At 39.0% G+C, this 18550-nt stretch overlaps 1 protein-coding gene across 8 annotated transcripts in view; it reads right to left on the reverse strand.

Moving 5' to 3' along the window:
- Positions 1-18550, reverse strand: part of FKBP5 (FKBP prolyl isomerase 5) — a 118592-nt gene that overhangs the window by 27206 nt on the left and 72836 nt on the right. For all 8 annotated transcript variants that reach the window (XM_078446846.2, XM_078446849.2, XM_078446852.2 and 5 more), the window contains 2 exons: positions 11430-11572; positions 10347-10461 (listed from right to left, as the gene is read on the reverse strand). In XM_078446846.2, the coding sequence (XP_078302972.1) occupies positions 10347-10461; positions 11430-11572 (258 nt within the window). The remainder of the gene's footprint in view (positions 1-10346; positions 10462-11429; positions 11573-18550) is intronic.

Below are 18550 nucleotides of genomic sequence, written 5' to 3' on the forward strand. Positions count from 1 at the left end.
GGATACACATAGATGATCTAAATGGAAGTTAGCTATGATTATTTTCCTGCAATTAGTGGTAAATTACGCCAGATTAAACATGTTTTAGAACTTTGGTACAAGCAACTGCTTAATGGCTCCACAGACAGAGCTGTCACAGTGTGAATAAAACTCTAAGTATGTAGGCAAAGGCAATGTCTTATAACTTCTTTTGTACCTCAGTGCCTACCACACAGTTCAAGGACAGAGAGTAAGTATTTAACAATTAATTTGAAAACAGGGCATTAAGGAACATGGTAGTAATTTTCACTCCTTATAGAAATTTTCCTTTTTGAATATATTAGTACTCCTATTTTTAACAACTTGCAAGGGCTATTTAAATTTTTCACTGATATGGAGCTTTTGTTTAATATTATTATTTTTTTATTTTTTAAACATTTATTTATTATTGAGAGACATGGCATGAGCATGGGAGGGACAGAGAGAGAGGGAGACACAGAATCGGAAGCAGGCTCCAGCTGTCACCAGAGACAGCCTGACGTGGGGCTCGAACTCGCAAACCGTGAGATCATGACCTGAGCTGAAGTCGGACACTTAACTGACTGAGCCACCCAGGTGCCCCTGTTTAATACTATTCTAAAATAAATGATCCATTGGCTGTATTTTTTTAATAACAGAAAGGACTATTTTTTACTAAGATTTTACTCTACCTGAAGACTTGAAGCTACTGTTTTAGAAGCAGCCATATAAATTCAAGATATTTGAAAGAATAAACACTGTCCATTTTAGAGCAAGTACCACACTACGTTATTTTGTGAGAACACATAATAAAGCAGTTTCAAGAATTTGCTCTTTCTTACTGGACAAAATTTACCAGGACATTCATAAATACTTCAGAAGCATGTGAAAAACAAAACCAAAAAAGCCTCATAGTTTGATCAGATCTCAACATGTGCATACATGAAATCATTCCTTTATTTCCAATTTTCAGTACCATTTTGTTTTTGATATTTATTATATTTTATTATATATATTATTATAAAGAACATTTATAGCTAGATTTTGTGGTTGTTTTAAACTTCTGAGAATTTTTGCCTTTAATAGGTGACTTTATCTCATCCATATTTTTGTAATACTGATATGATTGGTTTTATTCCTACCATCTTATTTTAGGTTTTCTATATAACCTTTTGTTATTTTTTTATAACTTTTATTAGATTGATTAAATTTTCCTTGTTCTTCTATTTCTTCACGTCACTCCAAAGAAAGTTTTTTTAATTTAATTTTTTAAATGTTTATTATTTTTGAGAGACACAGTGCGAGTGGAGGAGGGGCAGAGAGAGAGGGAGACAGAATCCGAAGCAGGTTCCAGACTCTGAGCTATCAGCACAGAGCCCCAACATGGGGCTTGAACCCATGAGTTCATAACCTGAGCTGAAGTTGGATACTTAACTGACTGAGCCACCCACCCAGCTGCCCCCCAATTTTTTTTTTAAGATTTTATTTTAAGTAATCTCTACACCCAACATGGGGCTCAAACTTACAACCTTGAGATCAAGTATTGCAAACTCTACCAACTGAGCCACAAGTTCTGGTTTGGAAGTTCTACATGCTATTCTTCCTAGCACCTAACATTAAATTTTAAACAAATCACTTAAAGGTATATATACTTTTATCAATGTTAACAAATTAATCAGCAAAATCGTCCCCTGGAATAAAACTATGGATGATTTTGCCTCCCCTCTCCACTTCCCATCTGCACATTTTGTTTAAATGACTCAGAAAACCTAGCTCCAGACTGTTAAGCCATTATTATTTTTACCATTATAGTTATGTCATTTCAGAGATCTTTCAAGATAAATGTATCCAACTTCACTGACATGTTATGGAAATTACTTTTTTGCTCACTAATGTTTCTTATGCCTTGAAGTCTTTACTTCTTGGTTTTGTTTTTTGTGATGTTTTAGTATATCCTATAGTATATTTTTCAAAAAGGACATGAGTCTGCATATTCCCAAAAGCTGATTTTGTTCTCATACTTAAATGATGATTTGGCTGAGGATACAGAACTCTGGGGTCAAAATACTCATAGTCACAATGCTCAAAGCATTGTCATGTGGTATGTAGCGTCATGAGTTAAGAAATCTGACGTCATTCTGATTCTCCTTTCTTTGCACAAGGCTTGTTCCTCCCTGGAACACTTCAAAATTTCCTTTTAAGCTGTGGAATTAAGAAATTTCACCAGAATGCACCTAGGTGAAAAAGCACTCTTTACTGTTGTATGGCATTCTTAATCTTTTTTTTTTTTTTTTTTTAAGTTGTTTTTTTGTTTAATGTTCTTATTTTTGAGAGAGACAGAGTGTGAGCAGGGGAGGGGCAGAAAGAGAGGGAGACACAGAAGCCAAAGCAAGCTCCAGGCTCTGGGCTGTCAGCACAGAGCCTGACATGGGGCTTGAATTCGCAGAACATGAGATCATGACCTGAGCTGAAGTTGGATGCTTAACCGACTGAGCCACCCAGGCACCCCAAGGTCCTTTCAATCTTAAGGCTCTTCTATTTTCTCTAGGAAATTTTCTTCTATCACGTTTGATTAGATTCAAATGGGCTTTGATTTTTCATCCCCACCTTCTTTCTTTGCCGTTTGTATCTTTGGGTTTTGTTTTTTTTTTTTTTTTTTTTGCTCTATGTTCTGAGATATTCTTGACTACTTTTTTATATTATCAATTCAGAATTCTGGGACTGTCCATTTTGCCTTTTGGCCCTTGCTCTGAGTTCCAATTTTGCCAATAATATTCTTAATTTCCAGAAACTTTATCCTCTTTTTCCTTTTTCACAGAGGCTGGTTTTTTGACTTATTAACTTAACGTCCCATGAAACATCTCGAAAGATAATGACAAGTATTTTTAAAAGTTCTCTTCAGGGCACCTGGGTGGCTCAGTCAGTTAAGTGTCCGACTTTGGCTCAGGTCATGAGCTGATGGCTTATGAATTCGAGCCCTACGTCGGGCTGTGCTGACAGCTCAGAGCCTGGAGCCTGCTTCGGATTCTGTGTCTTCCTCTCTCTCTCTGCCCCTCCCCAGCTCACACTCTGTCTCTCTCTCAAAAATAAACAAACATTAAAAAAAAAAAAAAAAAAAAACCAGTTCAAAGACACTTTATATCCTCAACCTCTAGCCCAAATCTTGACACACAGTCTTCTGAGTCGGATCCCTATTTTATTTTAGAAATCTGGCCTTCCAGGCCTTAGCCTGCGAGCAAAAGACATAGCCAGACCCTATAGAGTAATTCTCAACCCTTGGCTGCAAATGAGAATTACCTGGGGAATTTAAAAACTTGTGCCTGGAGTTCCAGCCTGTGAGAGTTAAGATTCTCATTTAATTGGTCGGGGCATCAGGATTTTAAAAGCTCCCCAGGTAATTCTAAATTCAGCCAAAGTTGAGTACTGTTACTAAAGCTTACTGGCCCAGCTATTCCATATTGTTTTATAACAACCCAGATGATTGCCCCATAGCCTGCTTTGGCTCCCCTGCACCAGCTAGCTGACTGTGAGCTTGGAGTTCTGCCCAAGCTTGTTGAGAAGAATGGTATGTACCTCTGCAGAGATCTTCTCTACACCTGTTTTGAGTTGGGTTCCCTGAGTCTAGTTTCCATCAGTCCAATTTTATCTACTTTACATATTCCAGAAATTCTTCATAATTTCTAATCCACTTCTTGCATTCTCCCTATTTTCCAGCATGGCTATGGATTTCTTTCTTTTTATGTTTATTTTTGAGTGAAAGAGAGCAAACATCGTGCGTGCGGGAGGGACAGAGACCGAGCGAGAGTGAGAGCTACAGAGAGCATCCCAAGCAGGCTCCGTGCTGTCAGCGCAGGGCCCAGTGTGGGACTCAAACTCACAAACCCTGAGATCATGACCTGAGCTGAAATCAAGAGTTGGATGCTTAATTGACTAAGCCACCCAGGCACCCCCTCCTTACTCTTTTTTGAAGTCATTCTCCAGCCCCTCTCCCATCTTACTCAGTGGGATCTGGAGAGGAAGAGGTGAGAGGGAAGAGGGAGGGTACTCCCACAACTCGAACTCTGCAGACGGCTCTGCTGAAAGGCTCACATTTGAAAACACTGTCAAGCGTCTGCATCCTTGCACTCAGATGTGGTTGAAAGCACTGTGAGGCAAGACAGCTACATACAGCCGACATGTGGATGTGTCTACTCCAAGCAATGAAGTAAACAATCAAAAAATGTGTAAGACGGGTGACTTGGGGAAGGGGAGGAGGAGTGGTAGGCTTATGTCAGTCAGATTCAATTTCTAAGAAAGCTAAGCTTAAAAGTGACAACGCAGCCATGGCTGGCAACTAAAGTACAGTGACTAAAGCATCAGTCGCCATCACAATGTCAACTGGACTACCTTAGAACCCTGTGGCTTTTTTAATGGAAAAAGAACACTGAGTAAGAATTACAAGATGGTCATCTTAATTGACATAAGAAAAAGCACAACAGAAGCTAAAAACTGATTTGCAATTATTAGGATCCTGACAAGAGAGGGTAAACATTTCTCTGAGGAAGAATAAATCCTGTCAACTAATGTAAGTTCTCTCTTCCACAACAAACAAATTAAAAGGAAGCAAAAGATCACAAGTGAGTAAAATCCTTTTTTGATTCATTCCGTAACTTTATTCTTCAAAAACCAACCAACCAAACATCCTGGAGAAATAGGATTTAGGCACGATTAGTACTAAGAAGACATATAATTAATCTGAAGACTGTTGTTAAAGACAGAGGCAAATTAATCGTAAGTTCCAGGTCAACCCTGGTAGAGCCAAAAGGATTTGCTGATGAATTGGATGTAGAATATAAGAGAATGAGGAGTCGAGGATTTCCTTCCTTAAATCTATTTTAAGGAAGCAAAACCAATTCTATAAGCATAATATAGAGGGTAGAAAAAAGAAATGTAATTTCCATCCTGTACTAGCACCTTTCTTCATTTAACTGTCCAGACAACCTGTGTGTGTATAGGAGAAGATCATTCCCGTTTTACAGATGGGAAAACTGGATGCCCATGGTTGTTGAGTAACTTGTCTAAAGTCGTAAGAATATCACTTAGTGATTCCAAGATTCAAAATTCATCTATCACTTCCAAAGCCTGTGTGCCCCTCCCTGACTACCCACTATACCTTCACACAGAAGTGACACTTTGTAACTCTTCTGTGTCTATAATGATATAATTTAAAAAAATTTTTTTAATGTTTATTTATTTTTGGAGAGAGGCAGAGTGTGAGTGGGGGAGGGGCAGAGAGAGGGAGAGACACAGAATCTGAAGCAGGCTTCAGGCTCCAAGCTGTCAGCACAGAGCCAAACACGGGGCTCAAACTCACAAATCATGAGACCATGATCTGAGCTAAAGTTGGACGCCCAACCGACTGACGCACCCAGGCTCCCCTATAATGATATATTGTAATGGATCATCATTGTCTCCTGTTCTCTTCACAGCAGGACTGGCTTTAGTTTGGAGATTTCTTCCTGGCTTTGAATCTAAGTGTTACGGGCGATGCTATGAAAAAAGGCAAGCTGGTAAAGACCTGAGAAGACTTTAAAAGAACAAAGTGCTTGTGGTTTCTGACAGGCACCACTTTTTTTTTTTTTTTTTTTTTTTAATGTTTGTTTATTTTAAGACAGAGAGACAGGGAGAGAGAATCCCAAGCAGGCTCTGCACTGTCAGCACAGAGCCCGACGTGGGGCTCGGTCTTATGAACCATGAGATTATGACTGAGCCTAAATCAAGAGTTGGATGCTTAACTGACTGAGCCACCTAGGTGCCCTTGACAGGCACCACTTTTAAGTCAACCTTCTGTCCTCCTCCCACACACAGTGAACTTGTTTCAAAGAGGGGTAAGTGAAAATACAATATGTTTTTATAAAATTGATTTGTTCCAGAAAACCAAATAGGGCTTTTGGATGAAAAAAGTAAAAATAAACCATTTACTCTAAACTTACCAGAAAGTAAAATCTAACAAGATGAGAGACAAAAGATTAGTCATTACCCTTTTTTAAGATATTAGGAAACAGAAAAAGCAAAGTTAGATAATTATTCAAGTATTTTTTTTAAAACCCATCGACAGGATGTTACCCTCCGTACAAAAAGGAAGGGGACATAAAAGAAAAAAATACAGATACCTGCTCATTTCTGCAAAAGAAACACAAGAAGTATAAACCAAGAAGAAATGTGACTGGTGACCTACAGGAGGTAGGCAGGAAGGAAGGTGGAAATAATGGGGAAATGGGAACCGGTTAGTACAGAGGACAGGGGAATAACACTTCTGTGTATATCTTTTTGTTTAGTTTAGAACCATGGCACTGTTTCATCTACCCCAAACACAAATAAATAGTTAAAAGCAACTGGAGTGTGGGGGGGGTGACCCTAAATGGCATCCAAACATAACAAATGAACATAACTGCGTTATAAATAAATAACATAACCACACTGAAGGGAGTGAGAACACAGAACTAACCTAAGTTGGAAAACAGTGTTTTCAATGTATGCTATAAGGCTGGTGACTACAGGAACTTCTACACAAATACTTCCTGCGTTTACGAAGTATGTTTTTTGCAGGGGTGTGGGTTAGCAACTTTGAAACTACTTTCTGTGTAAACTACAATTAAGCAAATAAACAAATACATCGTGGATAGGAGAGAGAGGTTTCTCACTGCTGGAGAAAGCAGTTTTAAAGAAGTGAAGGGAGAAGGTAAGGATGAACATGAGGTGCTGGATCGGAACTGCAGGCATCAATCAGTATGTGCTCCTAGCTCTTAATAGACATACGGACTAACAGAGAACACGTACAGCTAATAGAGAACACGTAAAGCTGTGTACACGTGCCTTCTGTGGTACATCTATTTCCCAGCTCTGTCAAGTTAAGAAGCAATAACGTTCCACAGTGTGAGTATACCCGGCACCCAGATCTTGGTTTCTAAATACTGCTTTCTAATAAAAGAAATCAGAGCTCCTTGGAGAAATGGTTGATTCCACCCCTAGGGTGGGGAAGCTACAAAATGAGCCTAGAGCATCTTGTACTAAAAGTAAGGAAGTGCTTAAAAAACAAAGGAGGGGGGTGCCTGGGTGGCTCAGTGGGTTAAAGGTCTGACTTTAGTTCAGGTCATGACCACATGTTCCTTCAGGGCCCGTGTCGGGCTCTGTGCTGACAGATCAGAGCCTAGAGCCTACTTTGGATTCTGTGTCTTCCTTTCTCTGCCCTGCCCCCACCTCTCAAAAATAAACATTTAAAAAAAGAAAAAAAAAAAGGATGTCTGTTGAAAAGACACAAAAGCTAGGTTAAGAACCTTTCAATGGCCAAATCTGGGACAATCTGACCAACAAAGTAAGAGTAGCAATGAATAATAACCTACAGAATAAAATAAATACCAATGACTCTACACTATTATAAATAACTGAATAAACAGGGAAGAAGAGGCAGCCCTTCCTTATGGCAGAATTCCAATTAAATTGTAGAAGGAACAGTGGAAATAGAAAAATCACCATTAGGCAAATCCTACAGTAATAACTGTTGCATGGAAATATCATTCATGGATCAGGGGCGCCTGGGTGGCTCAGTCAGTTAAATGTCCGACTCCTGATTTTGGCTCAGGTCATGATCTCATGGTTCATGGGATTGAACTCCTGCTGACAGCATGTGAAGCCTGCCTGGGATTCTCTCCCTGCCCCCCCAATTCTCTCTCTCTACCCTACCCACCCCGCTTTGTGCTCTCTCTCTCAAAATAAATAAACTTAAAAAAAAAAAACATTCATGGATCAGTGTGTGAAGATGTGATGCAAAAGACACCTGCATGGTCTCCTAGTAGTTAGATCCCTCCCAAAGAGATACTTAGTAAGGCAAAAATAGCAACTTTACAAAGGAGAAACATGGCAGATCCCACCTTAACCAAGTGACCCAAGTTAACATCAGTATCATGTACCTCCTGATAATGATGAACTGATAAGGCACGGCATCACTTACATGGTATTTAAAAAAAAAAAAAATGCTTAACACCAATCTAATCGTGGAGAACATCAGACAAACCCAATTGAAATATATTCTAAATAGGCCAGTTGTCTTCAAAACTGTTAAAATCATGAAAAAACACAGGAAGACTGATAATTGTCACAGACTGGAGACTACTACTAGAGGGACAAAATATAGCACTGGATCCTGAATCTGACCATGACCAGAAAAGGACATCAGTATGGCAAATGAGGAAACTCACACAAGATCTGTAAAATAATATTAACAGTATTTTTTAAAGTTTATTTATTTTGAGAAAGAGAGAGAGAAAGCACATGTACGTGAGAGGGAGAAGGGCAGAGAGAAAGAGGGAGAGAATCACAAGCAGGTTCCATTCTGTCAGTGCAGAGCCTGACGCTGGCTTGATCCCACGAACTATGAGATCATGACTTGAGCCAATACCAAGAGTCAGACGCTCAACCAACTGAGCCACCCAGGCACCCCTAATAGTTAATAGTATTTTATTGGTGTTAATTTCCTGATTTTGATAAATGCAGCACTGTGGTGAGGGACGATGTTACCATTAGGGGAAGCTGGATGAAGCATATAAGTGAATTCTCTGTACTAGTTTCGCAATTTGTCTGTAAGGCGAAAATGATTTCAAAACAAAGTTAAAAATAAGGACTCCCACCAAAAATACTACCAAAAGCAAGATGGGATTTAATTTAGCCTGCCCCAAAGTTAACTCTGCAATGGTAGTTTTGTGGCATTGCCTACAATTGGGAAAAGTTTTTCTTTTTAATTTGGTTGACAAAAGCCTCCAGGTTAAAAATATATATTATAAATTGCTGAATCTGGGAGTTACTCTATCATAGGAAAAAAACCTCTGGTTTTTTGATATTTGAAAATATTCATAATAAAAAATTTAAATATCTGTTACAGATAACCTTCTTACATACTTGTTAATGTGCTGAAGATGACGTTCTATCATTCTGGTCACTTTCATAAACATTTAGAATTCTATCATGGAACATTCAGGGCTAACAGGACCTTGGAAATCGAGATGTCTACCCCTGTGTCATCGTCAAGGAAGCAAGAGCCCAGAAAGGCAAGGGCTAGTTAGAGTCTGCTGAAGCTAGAATCCTGTCTCTGGCTCCTGGGCTAGGTATTTCTCCCAACATTATACATTTGAGCTCCTCTTCATGTATTCTAAAACTTACCAGGAATGATTGCTACCTAAAGACTTCAACAGCAATAGTACAGTAATACTATTTACAACTGTTTCCAACTAAATAAGTAACTCAATTTGAACTAATTTGCCAGACCCAAGGGAATGAAACATGCATCTCAAGCAGAATATACAAATGGTAAAGATAGGAAAATCAGTCATTCTAGTTTACTGTTCTCAATGAACTCTTTATTTTAAATAGGCCTTTTATAATAGTTCATATTGTCAAGTACTCTGTTTTCTTAATGGAAGTATTTTTCTATGTTTTCTCATGACTCTCTTTTTAACGGTACTTCAAGCTCAGTGAATGGCGTCTTTCAAACATCTATCCATGCAGAAAGCACCTACCGAACACCCAGTGTGTGTAGGGCACTGTAGGTAATGCCGGAAACAAAAAGACTTAAAAAGATTCTGGGCTTCAAGCCGTCTACCGGAGAAATGGACAAACACTGACTACAATACAAAGTGACAAGCAGTGGGCACCATGGTCCATACATTGTGCTCTGGAAGAGTGATCCTTGGGAGTATCCTTCCCCCCAGTTTAGCAAGTAAAAAAAATGGAATAGCTGTAAGTCACCCAATAAATGGCAAAGCAAAACATGAACCTAGATCTCCTGACAGAGAATGGAATGAACACTATTACCCAATTTTGATCTAACTAAAACGATGAACTTTTTCATCTTGAGACAAGCCAGTGAGACAGGTTTGAGAGCTCTGAAGGACATTACAATCCAACTGCTCTGTTCAGTAACTCTATAACCTTGGGGCAATTTCTCTGAACTCACTTTTCTCACCTGGGGATAATAAATCTTATCTCGTAGGGTTATTTTGAGAAATAAATGAGTAAATCCATAAGGCAACTAACATTGTTGCTGGTACACCATGGAGTCCGTAGACTTGGACTTGATGGATAGGATTACATCTTCTGAGTCTACCGAAGCTGGTACAGTAAATACCTAGCATAGACATGTTGGATGAATATTTACCAAATAAAGTCATTATTAAGTAAATGTTGAATTTAAAACTATTCTTGAGTTGAGCTATATTTAATTGTTTATTTCTAGATTTTCAAAAAGAAATCTCCATTTTATCCCTGTAACTGGAAACCAATTTTAAGGACTCATTCACTATCACAGCAATACTTACTTTCTACTGTCGCTCCTTCGTTTGGGTTTGAATATCCTTCTCCTTTCTGTTTGATTCTTCGGATAATGCCTCCATCTTCAAATAAATCCTCTCCTTTGAAATCGAGGAGCTCAATCTAGAAAGGAAAAAAAGATTTGGCTGAGAAAAGACCAAACAGAGCCAGCTTAACATACTTAAAGACAAGGACAACCGATTCTCCTTTCATTTTACAAAATAAAACTCTTTAATATTTATCTATGCATCTCAGTTATTGGAAAAGTAGGAAAAAAAAGAACGCTGCACTTTCAATACCTGGAAAGAGCCTTCACGTAACGATAATGTCTAGGACTGCATCCTGTGGGGTTGCAGTGCAAAGACAGACAGGAAATACTAGGAAAGCTGCCTTGTGGGCAAAAAGCCAGAGCTACAAGGTGCTGCCCAGAACTGTTTTGTCTGACTCTAGAGGCCACCACCTTTCCACCCCAGATTCATGGAATTCCCTTTTGTAAATGTAAAAATAAATCCTATGAATCAGACCTACAACCAACTAAAGGTGTTCTTTGTTTTTTTGGTTTTATTTTGTTTTACCCAGTTATGACATTTCAGGCATCTCCTCCCTTAATTTTTTAATCACACTTGGACAGATCTATGTAATTCAACACAGAATGAATAATGTTATCACCACCTACTGCTTCTAATGAAGAAGCGAGACCGGTGACAAATTGTAAACCTGTATAATATGAAAGTATCTTACCATTTGGTTTAGGTATATTTCAACACTGGTCTGCCACATTTTCAACGTTGTCTTCTGGTCAACTTTGAGTATGTTATACTCACGCCACTGACCAGGACCTTTCTTTTTAAGCCTGGTGTCTTTTGTTTATTTGGATATGATCGTTCAGTGCCAGAAACACGTTTCTAAGAAAGCACTGGCACACACCCCTTGGGTTTGTGGGAAACAATTCAAGAAGCCAAGCTCCAAAATAAATAAGTTGGATCTGATTCTCAACAGCAAGCTTAGCTCCTTGTTCCACTGCCTGTTGCTTCAGAGCCAGCACTATACTAGAACAGAGGCTAACGAGGCAACATCACACGCACACTTACCTCAAAAAAGAGAGTTGCATTCGAGGGAATTTTGGGGAGACTGCCAGCAGAGCCATATGCGTATTCTGGTTTGCACAGTAAATGGCAGATCTCTCCTTTCTTCATGGTAGCCACCCCAATGTCCCATGCTTTGATAACTTGGCCTACGAGAAAGAAAAAGGTGGTTGAAAGCGATAGGCCGTATTTAAAAATATTTAACTGTCATAAAACAAAAGTTTGAATAAATTTCCTTTACATTACATACTCAATAAGCAGGGGCTCAAAAAGAACCAAGAAATAAATTGATTAAAAAAATTTTTTAATGTTTATTTACTATTGAAAGAGAGAGAGAGAGAGAGAGAGAGAGAACATGAGTGGGGGAAGGGCAGAGAGCGAGGGAGACACAGAATCTGAATCAGGCTCCACGCTCTGAGCTGTCAGCACAGAGCCCAACGCAGGGCTTGAACCTGTGAGATTGTGACCTGAACTGAAGCAGGAAGATGTTTAACTGACTGAGACACCCAGGAGCCCCGCCCCCTTTAAATTTTTTTAATGTTTATTTACTTTTGAAGGAGAGAGAGCCAGCGAGCATGAGCAGGGGAGGGGCAGATAGAGAGGGAGACAATAAACTGATTTTTGAGGGTGACCAGAGAAGATTCCCTGCTGAGAAGGAGAACAGTAGTATCAATTTCTAAGTTTCAAAGACTGAATCTTTGAAAAGTGGTAATAACGTAATCTTTGAAATGTAGCTGGGCTGCAGCTGTTGCTTAATTTACAATTTCAACCATAATAAAGGGTGTGTTTTCTAGGAACAAAAATAGTATGGAATGAAATGGAATTTGTCCTAAGGAAGCTTATAATTCAGTTGAGTAGACAAAAACAACAAAACAACTGGAAAAGTATAAATTGCATAAAAGGGCCCATGAAAGAGATCTCCAAATTTAGAAAAAGAAAAAAAATATTTTTGTTTTGTTTTTAAACAAAATGGTTATGTGTCCTTTTGTCAAATCACAAGAACTACTGAACTCAGAATTTTTTTTCCTACTTCCAGGAAACTAAAAGTTGACTTTACTCCTCAACTGTAGAACTATTCTAGTGTACATAATTGTAATTATATCTTACAATAATCAGTCTCAAATCCTTTGGGAAACAAAAAATGTAGGTGATTTAAAGAGGTAAAATACAAAAATGAGGTACTATGTCAATCAAAAACGTAAGTACTAACAGCAGGATCAGGTAAACAATAAATCCCAGCAGAAGTGAATTTTTTAAAAGTTTATTTATTTTTTTTTTTATTTTTTTAATTTTTTTTTTAACGTTTTTATTTTATTTTTGAGACAGAGAGAGACAGAGCATGAACGGGGGAGGAGCAGAGAGAGAGGGAAACACAGAATCTGAAACAGGCTCCAGGCTCTGAGCTGTCAGCACAGAGCCCGACGCGGGGCTCGAACTCACAGACCGTGAGATCATGACCTGAGCTGAAGTCGGAAGCTTAACCGACCAAGCCACCCAGGCGCCCCAAAAGTTTATTTATTTGAGAGTGAGACAGTGTATAAGAGCAGGGGAAAAGCAGGGGGAAGGGGGAGTGGGAGGAGGGGGAGGAGGGGGGAGGAGGGGGGAGGAGGGGGGAGGAGGGGGGAGGAGGGGGGAGGAGGGGGGAGGAGGGGGGAGGAGGGGGGAGGAGGGGGGAGGAGGGGGGAGGGGAGGAGAGGGGAGGAGAGAGAATCCCAAGCAAGCTCTACACTGTAGTGCAGAGCCTGATGTGGAGCTCAAACCCACGAACCACGAGATCATGACCGAGCCAAAGTCAGATACTTAACCGACTGAGCCACACAGGCGCCCCTGAAAGTGAATTTTGAAGAAAGCTATCATCTTGAACTGTGGTAGGATATTAGAATAAGACGAATTCTATACTAAAGTAGGTAAGTAGGGATGGATAGAACATTCCTGACTCAGGACTACAGCTTGTCTTAAGTATTATAATTTTTCAAAAGATCAGATACTTACTGTAGTTAAAAATGTTTAAGTTATACATGCCTATTATTCAATCACACACAAGAGAAAAAACAAAGTAAAAGGGCATCCATTCCCTCCTTGTAAGAAGACACTGTTTGTTGTTCCTTTTATACCCTTCTGGTGCATGCTGTACAGCATACCATGCATTTAATTCTGCTTTTTATTCAATATATATCTTGATCTCTTTCCGTCAGCAGAAAGGAGGATATGCATTATTTTTAGGATATGCATTTTAGAGGTTAAAAATATAGACTGTTTTTTTTTTTTTTTTAATTTTTTTTTTCAACGTTTTTTAATTATTTTTGGGACAGAGAGAGACAGAGCATGAACAGGGGAGGGGCAGAGAGAGAGGGAGACACAGAATCGGAAACAGGCTCCAGGCTCCGAGCCATCAGCCCAGAGCCTGATGCGGGGCTCGAACTCACAGACCGCGAGATCGTGACCTGGCTGAAGTCGGACGCTTAACCGACTGCGCCACCCAGGCGCCCCAAAAATATAGACTGTTTTAACCACAGACTACCTGGATTCAAATACCAGGTCTGCCCCTTATAAGTAATGTATAAATTATTTAATCTCTGTGCCTCAGTCTCTCATCTGCAAAATGTAGATAATAACCGTGCCTGCCATAGTTATGAGAATTGTTAGATAAAATCTGTCAAATGCATGACATGGTGACTGGCATATGATATATACTTAAGAACAGCTGTCATTATTCAGGCACCTGGCTGGCTCAGTTGGTAGAGCACGTGACTTTTGACCTTAGTAACAGGAGTTCAAGCCCCACGTTGGGTGTACAGCCTACTTCTAGAAATAAAAATAAACAAATAATGAAAGAACAGCCATCATTATCATCATCATCATCATAAATACAAATATACAAATATTTGTACAACTTTAATACAATTATTAAATGAGATCTAGTTCATTCTAAATGACAGCATGATATTCCAGTCACTCTACTGAGAAACATATTAACAGCAGTCTAAATAAGGATATGTGTCCATACAGGATTGTCTACTTTGTGTGAGAATATTTGGAGAATATTCTAGAAATGCAATGGTGATGTGCACTTTCAATTTGACGGACGTTGCCCAACTGCCCTTCTAAAATGGCTACATCGATTTATTTTTATTTTTAAAAAATGTTTATTTTTGAGAAAGAGCACTTGCAAGTGGGGCAGAAAGAAGGAGACTGAGTATCTGAAGCAGGCTCCAGGCTCTGTGCTGACAGCAGAGAGCCCGACGCAGGGCTCCAACTCACAAACTGTGAGATCATGACCTGAGCCAAAGTCAGATGCTTAACCAACTGAGCCACCCAAGTGCCCCAGCTATGTCAATTTATATGCTCACACGTGGTTCTATTGTGAAAACAGTCCAGAATCATCAGGTGAAATGTAAAGTCTGCTGTTGATAGGTTGCTTTCCTGTCACTGATGCTTGGAGTGGGCCCTTGAGGAACATTTTTTTCTTTACTATCAACTCTGGTATTTTAAGACATACTTGTCCAGGAAATCTTTATATTGTGTGTGGGGGGGAGGGATGAGGGGGGACTATGTACATTTTTTCAAGTTATTTAGCCAACTACTGAGGAACAAAGGTCCAGCTATTAAGAATACAAAGATGGCCATTCCCTTCTTCCTTCCAAGGAAGGTGCAATGTAGTATGGCTAGTGGAAGAAAATGATAAGTGCACTGTTTTTGTTTTTGCTTTAAACGAAGCAATGGTAAACACCAACAAAGTATAAACAAGGGGCTTTTTGCTTTTGGATGGGGGTTAGAGCAATCAACAAAAGCCCAATTCATTGATAAGATCTACTCTATGCCTAGAAGTTGGAAACATTAGCCTGTGGATTAAATCTATAGGAGCCTTGACCTAAAAAATCCATGCCTGTGCCTTTGCTTTTCTTCTCATTTAGAACATAAAGCTTCTCTTACATTGAATTCTTAATACTGAATGAAAACACATTAGCAAAGAGCCAGACTGGTATGACCACAGGTATATGTTTCTAAAATAGTCAATCCAGGGACTTTTTTTTTTTAATTTATTTGTTTATTTTGAGAGAGAAAGAGAACACGAATGTAGGTGTGAACAGGAAAGGGGCAGAGAGAGAGGGAGAGAGAAAAGAGTCTTAAGCAGGTTTCACACTGTCAGTGCGAGCCCGACACGGGGCTAGAACTCACGAACTGTGAGACCGTGACCTGAGCCAGTCACAAATCGGATGCTCAACCCACTGAACGACCCAGGTGCCCCCAGGGACTCTTCTTAAAAAGTACTTCCCCCTGTTGTGATGACTACCGGGTGATATATGAAGTGTTGACTCACTAAATTGTACACTTGAAACTAATATTACACTGCATGTTAACTAACTGGGATTTAAATACAAACTTAAAAAAAGTATCTTCCCCCGATTAAAAAAACAAAAAGTAACAATACATACTTATTATAGAACACCTAGAAATTATAGAAAAGCATAAAGAGTAAAATAAAAAACCTCTGAAATTCCAGCATCTGGGGTAAACTGTCAATTTCCTGGTTCATTTCTTTCCAATTATATGTTCACTTGGTTTGCATTTAAAATTTTTACATATACATTCTTAAAATTCTGGTCATAGTTTATTTGGTTTTGTGATCTACTCTATATTTCACACTAAATGAGCATTTTCTTGTTAAAAGACAGTATTTGAAAAATGACCTAATAACTATCTCATCTTCTGATTATAATTTCAATTACATTAATAAACATTTAGGTTCTTCCTTTATTCTTCTGACTTTTATAAAGTTCTGATGAACTGATGGATGAATGGATAAAGAAGATGTGGTGTGTGTATATGTGTGTGTGTGTGTGTGTGTTACACACACACACACACACACTTGGCAATCAGAAAGAATGAAATCTTGCTATTTGCAACTACGTGGATGGAACTAGAGGGTATTATTCTAAGCAAAATTAGTCAGTTGGAGAAAGACAAATATCATATGACTTCACTCATGTGAGGACTTTAAGATACAAAACAGATGAACATAAGGGAAGGGAAGCAAAATAATATAAAAACAGAGAGGGGGACAAAAACATAAGAGACTCTTAAATATGGAGAACAAACAGAGGGTTACTAGAGGGGTTGTGGGAGGGGGGATGGGCTAAATGGGTAAGGGGCATTAAGGAATCTACTCCTGAAATCATTGTTGCACTATATGCTAACTAACTTAGACATAAATTAAAAAAAAAGTTCTGATGCACAATTTTGCACCTACATCTTTACGTAACTTTTTCTGTATAATAAAAGCCTCTTACCTGATAATCAGAGCTATAGTTGGGAGGTTAATTTAAAATGTTGCTTGGGATTCTCGCTCTCTGCCCCTCCCCTGCTCCCTCAATGAATGAGTAAATCATTTGCAATTTACAATGTGGGTTTCTTTAAAGTGGACTGAGAACCAGAAGATACTTGTAAAGCAATCAGTACATAGAATTCTTCTGGTAAAATGTGTTCTGAAGGGCTTGTTTTTGCCTTTTACCCATCCCTAATTCAACAACAATTTACAAAATGCTTTTAGCAATTTACCTTAGTAAGGCTTTCCAAAAATGACCAAGTTTTCACAGAAATAATTCCTCTTTCTTTCTACACTAATTTAAGTGTTTTATATATTAATTAAATTATATAATTACAAAAAGTACAATGGCTATAAACAGGTTTCAAGTGATTCTTAGTAACAGTCTGAGGAAGAAAAATGCAGGCCCTAACATCCAGAAACTGCTGGACACTGACAGGTAGGACTTACTGATGTCTGAAGCTGGCCTGGGGGAACCTAGGCCATGCTATTCTCCCGGTGCACACAAACAATCTCACTAAATACCAACATCAGACAAGGTCACTCTGAGACCATGAAAAAGTGAGACAAAACAAAAACACTTCAAAATTTTGGACAAAAAATAAGGTCATTGTGCAACCTACAAAATACCAAATATCCCCCTCTCCTGGCAGCCAGGAGTGACTGCTGCTTCTCCAGCAGGTAGGGCTTTAGTCTCTTGTCTATTTGGCCTTCCTCCTAGATAAGATTTGTTAAGATCCCCAAAGAATCACCCCACATCCTAGCAATATCCAATCCAGAGCAAAGGAGCTCTTCCTTAATCCCTTCCCCAAATCACCCAATACAAAAGCCTAAATCCTAAAATAAATCCCTTTGAATACTCTTACTGAAATACCACACAGTCTCTTACGTGCATTTTACCTCTACAATGAGTAATAAACCCGGCTTGTTCAATGACAGCTATGTTCCTAGTGGTCTATGGCTGGAGGGCATTGACAAGGCACACTCAATTGGCTGAAGCACAGTGTAGGACCACACCACAGACCAGGAAACCAGCAGTATTGCTCAACATCTTTACAAACAGAACGCGGGGCATCATCAATCCGGGGTTGGTTAAGCAAGCTTCTACCATACTTTCTTAGGTTCAATTTGTAGAAGCAGAATTACGGGGTCAAAGCGTAAACATTTTACAGATTCTTCTTGATCTTTAGGATCATAATTATAGGTATCATGTACCAAGAATATATAATTTGTTCTCACACTTGATCTGGACTTCCAATTTTACTAGCTCAAATATAATTTATCAATTTCAGGAGTCCTATTTCATTTGTAACAATAACTGAAATAAAAACATATATTTAAACAAATCTATAGCATAGCTACCCCTAAGTTTAAAGGCTCTCTCTACATATGTAACCACAGGCAACTGAAAAACCTAAAAGTATACAAGAAGACTAGTATCAAAGCAATGAACTGTACTTTTTTCTTGCTTCTGCAAAGTGTAATCGAAGAATACATTTTAAGACATAAAATTTTATAGGTTCAATGTAGGTTCATCAATCCTAACAAGTGGATCACTCTGGTGGAGGGTGTTGTTAAGGGGGAAGCTATGCCTGTGTAGGGATGGGAGATACATGAGAACTCTGTACCTTCTGCTCAGTTTTACTGTGAACCTAAAAGTGCTTTAAAAGTCAATTCTACTGGGGCGCCTGGGTGGCTCAGTCAATTAAATGTCCAACTTCAACTCAGGTTATGATTGCGTGGTTTGTAAGTTCGAGACCCATGTAGGGCTCTATGCTGACAGCTCAGAGCATGGACCCTG

The sequence above is a fragment of the Panthera onca genome, chromosome B2 (genome assembly GCF_046562875.1).
Source record: "Panthera onca isolate mPanOnc1 chromosome B2, mPanOnc1 haplotype 2, whole genome shotgun sequence".
In the NCBI taxonomy this organism is placed as follows: domain Eukaryota; kingdom Metazoa; phylum Chordata; class Mammalia; order Carnivora; family Felidae; genus Panthera; species Panthera onca.